At 42.1% G+C, this 14,181-nt stretch overlaps 1 protein-coding gene and 1 long non-coding RNA gene across 2 annotated transcripts in view; both read left to right on the plus strand.

Annotated features, from left to right (window-relative positions):
- rbm34 (RNA binding motif protein 34) overlaps positions 1-4,217 on the plus strand; it is a gene marked incomplete at its 5' end in the record, with an annotated part of 17,946 nt that extends 13,729 nt beyond the window's left edge. The window contains 4 exon segments of the mRNA XM_014028450.1: positions 1,351-1,414; positions 1,496-1,538; positions 1,611-1,729; positions 3,748-4,217. Coding sequence (XP_013883904.1) covers positions 1,351-1,414; positions 1,496-1,538; positions 1,611-1,729; positions 3,748-4,083 — 562 coding nt within the window.
- A 5,182-nt stretch (positions 4,218-9,399) lies between these two features.
- Positions 9,400-14,181, plus strand: part of LOC106532407 (uncharacterized) — a 26,200-nt gene continuing 21,418 nt past the window's right edge. The window contains exon 1 of the long non-coding RNA XR_001312068.1: positions 9,400-9,498. This is a non-coding gene — a long non-coding RNA (uncharacterized LOC106532407). The remainder of the gene's footprint in view (positions 9,499-14,181) is intronic.

The following is a 14,181-nucleotide window of genomic DNA, read 5'->3' on the forward strand; positions in this document are numbered from 1 at the left end:
AAATAAATGTTTATCAAATAAAGTCTAATGTTACAACTAATCGGGGATCCCTTTAAGAAGTTTGAGATGACTGTGTCACTGCATCCAGTCTCAGCAGCGACGACACGCTGTGAGAGACCTTATGCAGCTTAACAGTCAGACCACGTTCAAAGAGAGAAAATAGTTTTGCCTTTGCCATCAGGAGGTCAAGACGCTGTGGATACCTGACAGAAAATAAATGTGGAATCCACATTTTTGCGAAGATTTGGGCTTTTAATGCTGTGGTCTTAAACCTTTGATCATCTGATGAACAGCCTGTTTMAGCTTAATGGTTGCTTGCAATAAAAGGCTGACTCAAATGTTTTTGTCTTACTCCCATTTCTTCTTTTTATATTCTGAAGCTCTACTATTAACATTCCTAAGATCCAACAGTGCAAAATGTGAATTCATGCCATTTTTCAACTAATCTTTAAATTTTGATCAGGACTGTATCAAAAAGGAAAGTGTTCAGTCTAATCTTAAAAGTAGACAGAGTGTCAGCCTCACGGACAGAAACTGGAAGTTGGTTCCACAAGAGAGGAGCTTGATAACTGAAAGCTCTGCCTCCCATTCTACTTTTAGAAACTCCAGGAACCACAAGTAAACCTGCAGTCTGAGAGTGAAGTGCTCTGTTAGGAAAGTATGGAACAATAAGATGTTTAATATATGATGGATCTTTGTATTTTAGCTTAGACATATTTGTAATCTAAAAGTTAGACATTAATTTTTGAAACTGCTACATAAAATAAACTACTGACTGGTCTGTAACCCGACCATCTACCACTGAGTCCTCATAAGGAACCACATCATGTCTAACTTGCTGACCAGGAACTTTACGCTCCCAGTGATGAGGGCTAAAACCAGGCTTCAAGACATCCATTTCCTCACATTAACTTTGATTTGGTTCTTTACCTTTGGTATCTGCTGGTATTTGTGGGGYTGTGTGTATGCAAACCCAGCACCACACCATAGATCCTATTTCCAACCACTGAAAAGGGTTTAAAAAAAAACTATCAGAAGTAAGTGGATTTGCTTTAGATTGATGTGATGAAATGAAGAATAAAGGAGCAGTGAATAAAAAAACGATGGTTACGTATTGTAACCCAAGCTTCTAGGAGTGTAAGCTCTGCCCTSTAAGGCTATCGCTAATGGTATCCCTCCGCGAGCGGAGGGATACCATTAGCGATAGCCTTAGAGGGCAAAGCTTATACGAAATAAAACAACACACTATGGAGCTTCTGTATCAAGCTGCCAGTTTATGTCCCCATTTTTATCCTAAAAATTCTGTCTCCTAAAAGTTGTCCAGAGTCTTCATTCCATTTGTCTTCACAGCAATGGCTTGGAGGTGGAGAAAGACTTCCACATCAGGGTGGACAGAGTGACTGAAAGCTCATCAGTAAGGCTGCTGAACACCAGAGTCCAATCTGGCCTCAGAAACTGTTGGCCTTGGTTCTAATGTCCTCTCGTTGTTTTGCAGCATGACAACAAGCGTTCTGTGTTTGTGGGGAATCTGCCGTTTGGTGAGTTKTTGTGTGAAGCTCATGGATCTTTGTGTGCAGGAAATCCGACGCTCAGCTGTCGTGTCTTTGCAGAGATCAAAGAGTCTGTGTTCCGACAGCATTTTGAAGAGTGTGGAACTGTGGAGGCAGTGCGATTGGTGCGAGACAAGAACTCTGGACTAGGCAAAGGATTTGGCTACGTCCTGTTTGAGGTTTTATTTCCTTTCGAACTTTCTTCGCATTTAAAACTATTTACTGATCATAGTCCTGGACTGAAACAAACTCAGACTTGGCAGAGCTGAGACATCATCAAGTGCACTCTCTTAAACAGTAAAAGTAAGATAAGATGAATTTGTTGGTACACTTACAGTCTTATGAAAAAGTTTGGGCAACCTTGTTAATTTTCCTGATTTACCTTTATAAATCATTGATTGTTTGGATTAAAAATATCAGTTAAATATATCATATAGGGGACAAACACAGTGATATTTGAGAAGTGAAATGAAGTTTATATGATTTACAGAAAGTGTGCAATAATTGGTTAAACAGAATTAGGCAGGTGCATAAATTTGGGCACCATAAAAAAAACTTAACTCAATATTTACTAGTTCCTCCTTTCACAGAAATAACAGCCTCTAAACACTTCCTACAGCTTCTAATGAGAGTCTGGATTGTGTCTGAAGGTATTTTAGACCATTCTTCTTTATAAAACATCTCTAGTTCATTCAGGTTTGATGGTTTCTGAGCATGGACAGCTCTCTTTAAGTGACACCACAGATTTTCAATAATATTCAGGTYTGGGGACTGAGATGGCCATTCCAGAACGTTCTACTTGTTCCTCTGCATGAAGGCCTCAGTAGATTTTGAGCAGCGTTTAGGGTGGTTGTCTTGTTGGAAGATGCAGCCCCGGCTTCAGCAGCTTCAGCTTTGTCACTGATTCCTGGACATTGGTCTCCAGAATCTGCTGATATTGGTTGGAATCCATGCGTCCCTCAAATTTAACAAGATTCCCAGACTGTACTGGTCACACAGCCCCACAGCATGATGGAACCACCACCACATGTTACTGTAGGTAGCAGGTGTTTTTCTTGGAGTGCTGTGTTCTTTTTCCTCCAAGCAGAACGACCCTTGTTCTGCCCAAATAACTATTTTAGTTTCATCAGTCCACAGCACCTTATTCCAACATGAAGATGGCTTGTCCAAATGTGCTTTAGCATACCTCAAGCAGCTCTGTTTGTGATGTGGGTGGAGAAAAGGCTTCCTCTGCATCACCCTCCCATACTGCATCTCCTTGTGTAAAGTGWGCTGAATAGTTGAACGATGCACAGTGACTCCATCAGCAGCAAGATGATGTTGTAGGTCTTTGGTGTTGGTCTGTGGGTTGACTCTGACTCTTCTCAACATCCTTCACTTCTGTTTATTCCAGATTTGTCTTGGTCTGCCACTTGGAGCCTACACTTGAACTGTGCCTGTGGTCTAACATTTTCTCACAATGTTTCTCACAGTGGAGACTGAAAGAAATCTCTGAGATAGCTTTCTGTATCCTTCCCCTAAACCATGACGCTGAACAATCTTTGTTTTCAGMTCATTTGAAACTTGTTTTCAGACTCCCATGCTGCCACTCTTCAGAGAAGATGCAAAGAGGAGGAAAACCTACAATTGCCCCCTTAAATACCCTTTCTCATAACTGGAGTCACCTGTTTATGGAGGTCAAGGGTCGCTGAACTTATCAAACCAAATTTGAGTTCCAATAATTAGTTCTAAAGGTTTTGAAATCAATAAAAGGACAACAGTGCCCACATTAATGCACCTGCCTAATTTTGTTTAACCAGTTATTGCACACTTTCTGTAAATCATGTAAACTTCATTCCACTTCTCTAATATCACTGTGTTTGTCCCCTATATGATGTATTTAACTGATATTTTTAATCCAAACTGTCAATGATTTATAAAGGTAAATCAGGAAAATTAACAAGGGTGCCCAAACTTTTTCATATGACTGTACATAATAATCAAAAACCCCTTTGTGACCAAAGTTTCCAGTCTTGTTTCATCCGTCCCTCAAACTGTGGGGCTTGTCAACATGCATTTCAGTCAGTTTCTGTCAGGCCAGTCAGAAAGTGATGGGCCTCAATGTGGAAGATYAGCTTTTTATAGTTTTTGTAGCTGAGGAACATGAAGCTGGTTGGACGTGGTCTTGTAGACTAATTGATATTTGTGTTTGGTGTAGAGCGCAGACTCAGTGCAGCTGGCACTGGAGCTGGATGGCTCAAAGCTCCAAGGTCGATCCATTCGTGTGAAGAGGTCAGTAAAGAAGGAGAAACAGAAGAATAAAACTGACAACAGAGGAACCTCAAGAAAACCAAACAAACCCTTCAGGAACAGTCCTGGACAGGAGAAAGGACCTGGTCCAGGAGGGTTGAAGTCCCCAAGAAGGTTCAGGGGAAAGCAGCAGACGTCAGGCAAAAGTCATGCCTCATTTAAAGGAGAGATGGTGGATCCAAAAAAAAAACCTAAAAAGAAAGGTGTGAAGAAGGCAAAGGCAAAGAAACTGGTTCACCTCTAAGGGAAGACGCTTCTGATTACTTCAAACATCAGATCATTGTTCCGAGCAGCTGCTTTTAAAATTTCCATGTCTGTAAATGATGTCTGYAAACTGTAACCCAAACAACATTAAAAGTGTTCTGTTGCTAAAATATATCACATTTTGAAGATGGTTTTGCTTCTTTTACATTTCTGTTCAACAGAATTATTTTTTTTACCATCCTTGCTGTTTAACCTGGGGTTGCATTTTTTTTTTCATGCGTCCACGTTGGTTGGCTACAGTCCCATATTCATTATACATTTTTTTATCATCACAGGGACAGTGCATATTAATAACATTTGTGGGGGGCTAGAAACCACTCAAATTGGGCAAAAAGTACTGAAAACGGGCTTTAACCAGACAAAATGGGTCTAGGAAGGCCGAAAACCCCTCAAAACTGCCAAAAACCAGAAAATGCAGTCTAGGAAAACTGAAAACCTCAAAAAAACTGGTAAAGGGGGCATAATAAAGCTGAAAACCCCTCAAAACTTCCAAAAACCAGGTAAAAGGGTCCTAACCCCTTAAAACCTCAAAAGACTACCAAAAACCAGTTTCCACATGGATTCAGTATCATGCCTAACCATATTTAAATGTTGATTCACTCATATTTTGCTATCTGGGCCCAGCTGGCATTTTGGCATCTAGTCACTGTTGAATCAACATCAGGTGGTTGTGTTGGATAATCATTGAATTTTGTTTTGAATTTACAAATCTAATCAACGTTGAACATGCTAGGTCAGTTCCATGTCATATTTCTCAACATAGGTGAATTTGCCAACATTGCATTAATACTGATTTTAGTATACATTTTTCAAATGTCATCATTGTGGAAATTAAAATTATCAGATTTAAAGGCACTGATCTTCATTCACTCGACTGCGAACCACTCCAGTGAGAGTTGCAGATCACAATCTGATGAAGCMAATAGGACCACATCATCCGCAAAAAGCAGAAATGCGATCCCTTTCACCAAAACGGATCCCCTCAACACCTTTTGTAACGCCTAGAAATTCTGTCCATAAAAGTTATGAACAGAATTGGTGACCAACGGCAAACTTGGCGGAGTCCAACTCTCACTGAAAAAGAGTCTGACTAGGCTACTCCGGCAATGTGGACCATGCCCTGGCACTGGTTGTACAGGGACCTAACAGCCCGTACAAAAAGGCTTGGTACCCCATACTCCCAGAGTACCCCCCACAGGACTCCCTGAGGGAAACGTACTAACACTTTCTCTAAGTCCACAAAACACATGTAGACTGGTTGGGCAAAGTCCCATACACCCTCCAGGACACTGTTGAGGGCATAGAACTGGTCTAGTGTTCCACAACTACAAAAACCACACCTGCTCTTCCTGAATCCGAGATTTGACTACCTTTAGTCTTGAGGAAAGGAAAAGTGGCTTACCAGTTTGGCTTTACACTGGAAGAATCTAAGATTCCATTAGTCTCAGAAAAGTTGGTTAAAAGCCTCTGCAAGTTCTTCACAAGTAACGCAAGTTCTTCACAAGTAACCTGAAGGATGCTGCCGCACGCCAAGGCATCAGCAATGACCTCAACACCTCATCTCCTCTGGCCACTGCTAGTCTATGAAGTCCCTATTACCCACATGGAGGGCTTTGAGAGGAAGATTATTAAGTTCCTGCACAGCTGGCTGGGACTGTCACAGAGTTTGAGCAACATTGCACTCTTCAGGCATAACACCAAGCTGCAGCTCCCATTCACCAGCGTAGCAGAGGAGTTCAAGGTCACCCGGGCCAGAGAAGTCCTACTCTGCAGAGATTCTACTGACATCAAGGTCTCCTGTGCAGGAGTAGAAGTTAGAGTAGGGCAGAAGTGGCGTGCTCAGGAAGCACTAGAACGAGCGGTTGCAAGGTTGCGACACAACAGCCTAGTATGCACGGTGGCTGCTGGTCAGGCCTAGCCTGGCCCTTGCCTTCCTACGTAGTTCCGCTCAATTTTAGTTTCCCTTGACTGCTCCACTTGGAACTTCTCCCATWGAGATGGATTTCGCTGGCAGATTTTTAGCTGGGCCAATCAGAGACCAGAACGTCGATTTTCTGCGCAGTGTCTGCTTGTAGTTTATTTCACCTGGGCCACTCAGCAAACAGAAGGCGGGTTTTTGAACAACGTTGACTTTCTGTGCAGTGTCTGCTAGTTATTTTAGCATACGGCAGTGGAGGAAGTGAATGAAGCCAGTCTGTTTTGATAAGGCTTCCAAATTAAATAAAAATTTTCTGACAAAGCAGCAGCTCTCATTTACTGTCGTCTCGTTAGGCTCGGAACTTTTCTCCTCTCGATACGGTTGTTTACAGCACACGCGATTTCCAGTTAGCTTCTTAGCTTAGCCTCCTTCCCAGCGACAACACATACACGCTTCAGCAGAGGCCACGCCTCATGCAAGAATCGCTTCTCTATGCAGCAAGTCCAGGCCCTCGTACGAAGCAAAGTAAAGACAGGGTCTGGTTTTTACCAGGCTAGGTCGGGCCGGGCTGGGTAGCAATCCAAGATGTAGCTACAGCAGAGCTAGGGGAAAGGAGAAGCGAAGGCTGATTCAGGAGGAGGTACCTGCCGAGGTGGAGGAAGTTCGCTTCAGCAGGATGGTGGGCATGTCCACACAGGGGGCCTGGACAAATTGATCAGCTGGGCAGATATATAGAAGGTGTAGCCACACCACTTATAGTTCCTAATCCAGTCATTGTATGACATTTTTTCGAGCCCTACCAACCTGTTTACCTWAGGTTTAGTGGACTCAACTGCTTGCCAACTCTGCCAGTAAAGGGGATCTGTAGAACACGTCCTCAGCTGTTGCTCAAAGGCCTTGGGAGATGGTCGTTACCACTGGTGCCATGACCAGGTCCTGCGGGCAGTAGCGGATACCATCTGCACTGGCATAAACAGCAGCAACAACCCTCCAAGGCTACCATTACCTATGTTAAGGCAGGTGAGAAGCCCCAGCCTCGTAGGAAGACCCAGGGGGGCCTTCTCTTAACAGCAAGGGATTGACAGCTACCTGTCAATCTGGGGAGGCAGTTGATAGTCCCGGACATCATTGCAACTACATCTTTCCAGCCAGACATGGTTTTGATGTTTGGGTTCAGTAAGCAGGTAAGTAATCTGGTTTATTAAGACCTTAAACCTGAAGTTCTGCTGTTTCTGTCAGAGCTGTCATATTGACGGTTAATTAGTGTGGACTCATACTGTTGTTGATGTTTTAACTCTCAACAAAATTTGATTGTTAACAATAAGTTGTATATTAATGATTTATTTTGATTCTATAAATAAATGATCTCGTTTATGGATGAAATTGAATTCACTGACTTATTGTCTGACTTATTTGTGTGGTGTCATATTTACACAGAGAAGTTGTTAGTTTTCTTAAACAGAAGAACCCGTGGATTTCCTTATAATAAAGTTTGTCAGAAGAAGAAGTGTAGGTGTACTAATCACCACAAGTGGTGGCTTGAAAGGGTCTTGTACGAATCACTACAATCATAATAAGAAACACTACAATTACAATAGACCTTCGCAGCACTCTCGCTGCTCGGGCCTAATAATAATAATGAGAAAAAGAAACGTTTGAGTAACAATAGGCCTTTGCAGCACTTTCACTGCTCGAGCCTTTTAATAAGAAACACTACAATTACAATAGGCCTTCACAGCACTCTYGCTGYTCRGGCCTAAGAAGAAGAAGAAGAAGAATCGTATAATAATCATAATACGAAATAATAAGAAGAAACATTTGAATAACAATAGGCCTTCTCAGCACTCTCRCTGCTCGGGCCTAATTGAATCTGTAAGCAGCGTTGGGTGTACTTGCAGCTCACTGCCTCTCCGGCCGTGTGTTTCCTTTCCAAATGCTCAACTGTTGAGTGTTTCTGAGTTTTTGATAGCTGAGAGTTGTTCACAACRTACACCAACACATCATTTAAGTTTATGTAATATCACAAGATTGCACATAATGTGTTCAAAATATGTATAGTATATCTCCGCCTCCTTTGATCATTAGATGACATTAGTTTAGAAACTGCCATAGGTTTTGTAAAACTAGCGGTTGTGGCAGAGTGTTTAGGGGAGTTGTCCTGGAACCGGAAGGTCGCCGGTTCTATMCCCCGTCCAGCTGTCTCAGTTGTTGTGTCCTTGGGCAAGACACCACCCTTAAAGGCCCAATATTATGTGTTTCTCAGGCATATATTTAAATACTATACCATAATAAAGTATCTATGTCACCTTTAGTTGTTATTAAAATGCCGTTTTTATGTTTGAATAGAAAATAAACTTATCTTCTCATCACTTCCTTTCCTAAAGGCCTTGAAATTGGCCTCTGTCTCTTTAAGAACCACATTCCACTTTTGTTTTGCCCATTTCAGTGCGGTGGGGACTGCCATGATGCAGTTCACTTGGCATCTGAAAATACATTTCCTCAAAGGTATTTTTAATCTGAAAAGAGCTTCACTGAGTGAGAACTAATGTTGAGAGCTCAGCAGACAGTTAGGTTTCACTTTCACTTTGACCCGAGAGCCTGCAGGAGTCATGGGCAAGGTGTGTGTGTGTGGGGGGGGGCTCTGCCATGAGGAAGCCCAGCTTAAAGACACGTCCCAGGGGCGTTTCTGGTACCAAAAGGCATTTCTTGTCCCCACCTGTCGTTTTGCTCCTCAGCATGACTTCATAAAAACACTGCAGGATTTCTCAAACATGCATGAATGAGTCAGAGAAAGGCTTTGGTCATGTTTTTATGAGAGTATAACATTATAACATGATATAAAACTCAAAAAAGTTGATTTTAGATGATATTGCCCCTTTAATGCCTCTGATGTGTGTCCAATCAGTGTATGAATGTGATTGGCACTGATTAGTCTCCATAGATGATTGTACATGTTAGTTTTGTAGGGACCTAATAGAGTGCTGTGTGAATGGGTAAATGAGGACACAGGTTGTAGTGTGAAGAGCTTTGAGTGTCCTGGATGGATAGAAAGGCACTATATGAGTACAGTCCATTTACCATCTAATGAGGTAATATTTAAACTCTGTCATTTAATTTAGATCATTCAGTTTTAGGCAGAGACTTGACAGTTCAATACAAAGCATCTTTATAAACCCTTTTTTACTGGTAAGGACCAGGCATCATGGCAACAGGTTGTCTGATTCACGATTGGCTCTTTGTCCTCGACAAAGTCTGTTGCTGTCAGAAGTGCTGAGTGGATCTTTTTCCTTTTGAAGGCACCACCCCCTCTTGTCCTCTCCCCACCCGGCTGGTTCATGGCCTCCTATTATTCAACCGGTTTGTTTTTGCATCCTGCTGAACCTTCTAGTGTTTGAGGAATATACTGCAGTGAAGATCATATATGTGCCTCTGCAGGGACGCTGGGGGCATTATGTAACAAATGTGTGGGGTTAACTGGTAAGGACTGTTTTCTGTTGTGTTCTTTAAGCAGAAAGTACTTCTAAGTTGTATACTAAGTTGACAAGTCAAGATGATGGTAATCACATGGACTGGGATTCTGTATTCTTTATTTAAACTGCTAACTTTGAAATTTTCAYGGCCTCTGTGAGACATTGGACTCCTGATGAATTTCAAGCAATTGCTGTKACTCGGGTGTTTTGTTTTGTAGAAATGCTTTGCCAGTTTCAACTTAGAAGTACTTCTCATATAATAACGGGTGTTTGTGAAGATAAACTGCTGTCTTGGATTGCTAAGTTTTGGATTAAATGTTTCTTTTCTTGCTAAAACAAACAGAAGGGAGTATCTGGATGTGAAATTGGTTAGAGCCCAGTAAAATACTAGCTGCATCAGAGTGAGCTGTGGTTTCTAGCTGCTAGAGGTCAAACTGATGAAGAGAATGCCAGTGTTATCTCGTGTCAGCCACTGGTCAGTAACAGAAAACAGTGGCTGTGAAAAGAAGGAACAGTAAAATGATCCTGAAGTAGCATGACGATAACTAAAATCTTTAAGTTCATGCAGTTTGTAAAGAACAGAAGAGTAGGATGTAAAAGCATTCTAGAGTAAATGTCCCAAGAATCGCTGTCCTTCCGTAGAAGAAAGCTTGGTTTATAAATCAAGTTGCATGTCTTGGCCCCCTGCAGAGTGACAAAAAATTGCCTAACTTCTGTCTGCTCTCCCACTGTTATCTCTGGGTGATAATGCTGCGTTCCAGTAGTCCTGTGAAGTGGTAATTTCCCTGTTCCCATTGGCAGATTTAAACTGGAACGCCCCCTCCAGTGGTAATATTCCACTCGTATAGTGGAAGAAATGAAACTGCCCCCAGTTTCATTTCAAGATGGCGGCTACACGCAGCCTTAGAAAGTTAACTCAGCAACTTTTACTGTTAATTATCTTTCTTAATATTTTTGTGCGTGTTTAATCACTCGTACAAGTAGTGTGTTTTCAACGTGTTAAAATCAATGTTTATTTGCATAACGCACGTAGTTGAGCTCTTGAGGTGTAGAAAACCACGTCTTCTGGTTGAAGTTGAACTGTTGTTTGCTCGATGAAGAATGACTCTGAAAACAAGGCTGGTTTGAACAGCAAGAACCTTTATTTTTGCAGTTCAAGAGATACAGCCTAAAAAAAACCAAATAGTGGCCTCCAAGCCAAATGATTCACCAAGTAAGAAAGATGGAGAAACGAAGGCCAAGAGCGGGGCGTACATGGCTCTTTATACATTTTCCACAGATGTACATAAATCTTGTCAAGGTATACCTCAAGCGTTCTTCTTTCCTAATATGGTGATATGTGCCGAGCTCTGAAGCTGGAGGCTCAAGGGGCCTCACATCTGTGCATTCCTGAGACAACCCCCCCACTCTTAGACACTACACTCTCTTTTTTCATTGTATTATAGCAGTGTTGTAGCTATAGGTTAGCGGCAACAATACAATCGCCTGTCGGCTAACTGGAATGCAGTTTCAAATGGTTTGTTGGGAAATGACGTCCCTACCATTTTCCAGTTCCTGGAATACGATGTAAATGGAATGCAGAATAACAGTTATGTTTACTGCTGCCAGCCAGAGCTCTGCGACGCAGATCTTGCAGCTCAGAACATGTGACTGGTCAGAACTTAGTGGGTATTTTTGTTCATGAGGAGAAATGCAGCGCTGAAGAGCAGGACCAGAGCRAGATCCGAGCAGCTCTTCCTTCTGCATGTCATTTTGTTAAAAATGACCTTTTCTCTATAGCTGGTTGTTGAATTAGCAAGATGAACTGCTTTGATGAGCAGCTGGTTTGATCCTGTTGAATGCGGGAACATGCGTCATTCTTCTATCACCATTGTCAACGAGGAAAAAACTTTTTTTCCTCTACAAACTCATCACCCAGCACAACACTGATGGTTGAGTGGGAAAAAAATCCAGCCATCTTGTTTTTATACTTATCTATGAGCTGTGGGAGTGCTGTGGGAGTAATGTTTATAATTTATGGCCCGCTGCTTCTTTAGCCAGTTTATGAGGAAAAAGATGTCTGAAATGACACAATGTCTGAGACCTGCTGTCTCATGTCGTATTGCAGTTTTGACCCTTTGCACCCACGTGACAATGTCATGTGATGCTGGCATGTCGGACGGCAGAAGGCACAGAGCGGTGTATTGAACTGAATGGCAGCGATTGTTTTTTGAAGTTTTTTTAATTTTTGCCATGATTTCTACTTGTTCAAGTTTAGATAATTTTTCTGTGGAAGTCGCACACCTAGTTGGGGCTCACAAACAGCGTTATTTACAGAAGTTGGACATAGCTAGCTTAGAAAACGACCCATATCTTCTCCCTCCGGACGTGTTTGTTAGGTTCTCATAATGGCCAAGGTAAGACTTGCTTGTTAATGCTAACGTACTTTTATTTTCCGATTCCATACATGATTCTAGATGTTTTTCAAAGCGATCTCTGTCTGACGCTCGTGTTACGTTAAGCGTCTGCTTCCTGAGAAGCGACTGAATATACTAACGTTAGCGTCAGACCTTATGAATCAGTCAGAGACGCTTTCTTACTTATTTTCTTCATCAGATCTTTCTGAGCAGTRCTTTCTCCACTCTGTGTGACTGGTTCATATCTGTACGGACGGATGGTTTTTAGAGCCGACGACAGCTAGCAGGCTAGCAAGCTAACAAGCTAGTAGCGTCTCTTCATGTTACAGCTCCGGGTACAACAGCGCTCCGAGCTGCGCTTCTTTCTGTTCGATATTTAGCTGAAATGATCCATTCCCAGTTAAATTAAAAAGATGAACAGCTTTGATGATCAGCTGGTCTGATTTTATGACCTGAATGCGCAACTTGTGTTTACTCCATCACTGTGGGAAAAAAATAATAAAAGGTTCTCCTCCTCCGACCTTTCACTACAACACCGATTCAACATTGAGTAAAAACAACTATATTTCCAGCTATCACTGTTGTTTATATCTTCACTATGACACGAGTGCTGCGCGTGGGCAGACGGAGAGATTATAATATTTTAGAACCAGCAGCGCAGCGTCTTCAGTCCATTACTGCTCGGTCCGAAACCGGAGAGAAACTCCGGTCCACCGGCCGACTGCGCAGCAGCTGAAGACCATTTTTACAGCTAGATCAACAGGGGGGAAAGAACGATATTAGGCTACCAACTGCCTGATTCTCCTCTAGCTCAATAGTAGCTTATGGACGCATGTCTGTTTCYGCCATCCAACATGGAAAAARGGGGYGGTCTTCTGAGGCGCGTGACGTCACGTGCAAAGGGTCAATAACCAAAACTGAACCAGAAACAGCTATGAACAAAACAGGCTAAAACAAAGCAGTGTAGAGAAATAAGAATGAGAAAGATTTCTCCTAAGTCATGAAGGTCCATAAATCCCACATAATGAATCCAGTACAACTGAAGTTTCATGGTCATGCAGGCAGAGCTAAATCTAGTGCTCCAGTAGCAGTGATGATAGACTTCACATTWCTTTGAGTTGAAATACACCAAGTGAGTCTGCCAACTCAATCTCGAGAACACTGACCCAAAACACACAGCCAAGACAACAAAGGAGTGGCTCAGAAAGAAGCACATTAAGGCCATGGAGTGGTCTAGCCAGTCTCCAGACATTAATCCCATCTAAAACCTATGGACAGAGCTGAAACTCTGAGATGACAAGTGACAGCCTCAAAATCTTAATGACTGAGATGATCTGCAGAGAGGAGTGGATCAAAATTCCTCCTGACATGTCTGCAAATCTCATCATCAACTACACAAAACATCTGACTGCTGTGCTCCAACAAGGGTTTTGCCACCAAGTATTAAAGAGACAATATCATGTAAAATCAACATTTTTGAGCTTTACATCATGTTATCCTCCCATCAAATACATGTCCAGTCTTGCTTTGACTCATTCATGCATGTTTGAGAAATCCTGTAGTGTCCTGATGCAGACATGCAGGGGAGCAAAGGTGACCGGTTGTGCCTAGAACCGCCTTTTGGGATCAGCTCCTCCTCTGGGCCGTGTCTCCAAACCAAGCTTCCTCATCACAGGTCTTTTGGGACGCAGTAAACAAAACATGGGAGTTTTTTACTGGTTGTGAGGTTCCTGAGTTGGCAATCCTTAACAAACTGAGTGAACTCTTCCCCCAAGCTGACCTGATGGTCGAAAACACCAACGGGTAAAGCGAAAGTTTTGTAAAGTGTCCGGAGATCCGGCTGATGTGGTGGGCAAACATGGTGCTGTTCCGGTTTCTATACTTTGATAAAAAAAGTCATCATTCTTAAATCTTAAAACTAATCCTCCTTTTCTTTACTGTTCTTAATCTTAAACCTTGCCATAAGTTTAATGTGCCTGTAAACACCTGGTTTAATAAGACCTAAGCCTAGAGTTTACTGTTCATTGTTCTTTCTGAGTTGTCATGTTTACATAACAAGTACAGACGTGTACGAGATATTGTGGATGTTTTAACTCATAAAGTTCTGGTTTTTCACATTAGTTTGTACATAAGTAGTTTATTTTATTCTGTAAATAGAGAGGTATTTACAGAGGTATTGTCCCACTGTCATCTGGACAAAGCAGGCAGCACTGTGAGGATCATGTTCTTTGATTTCTCCAGTGATTTTAACACAATTCAGTCTGATTTACTTTGTCTGAAACTCCAGAAGACTC

The sequence above is a fragment of the Austrofundulus limnaeus genome, unplaced genomic scaffold (genome assembly GCF_001266775.1).
Source record: "Austrofundulus limnaeus strain Quisiro unplaced genomic scaffold, Austrofundulus_limnaeus-1.0 Scaffold764, whole genome shotgun sequence".
NCBI classification, from domain to species: Eukaryota; Metazoa; Chordata; class Actinopteri; order Cyprinodontiformes; family Rivulidae; genus Austrofundulus; species Austrofundulus limnaeus.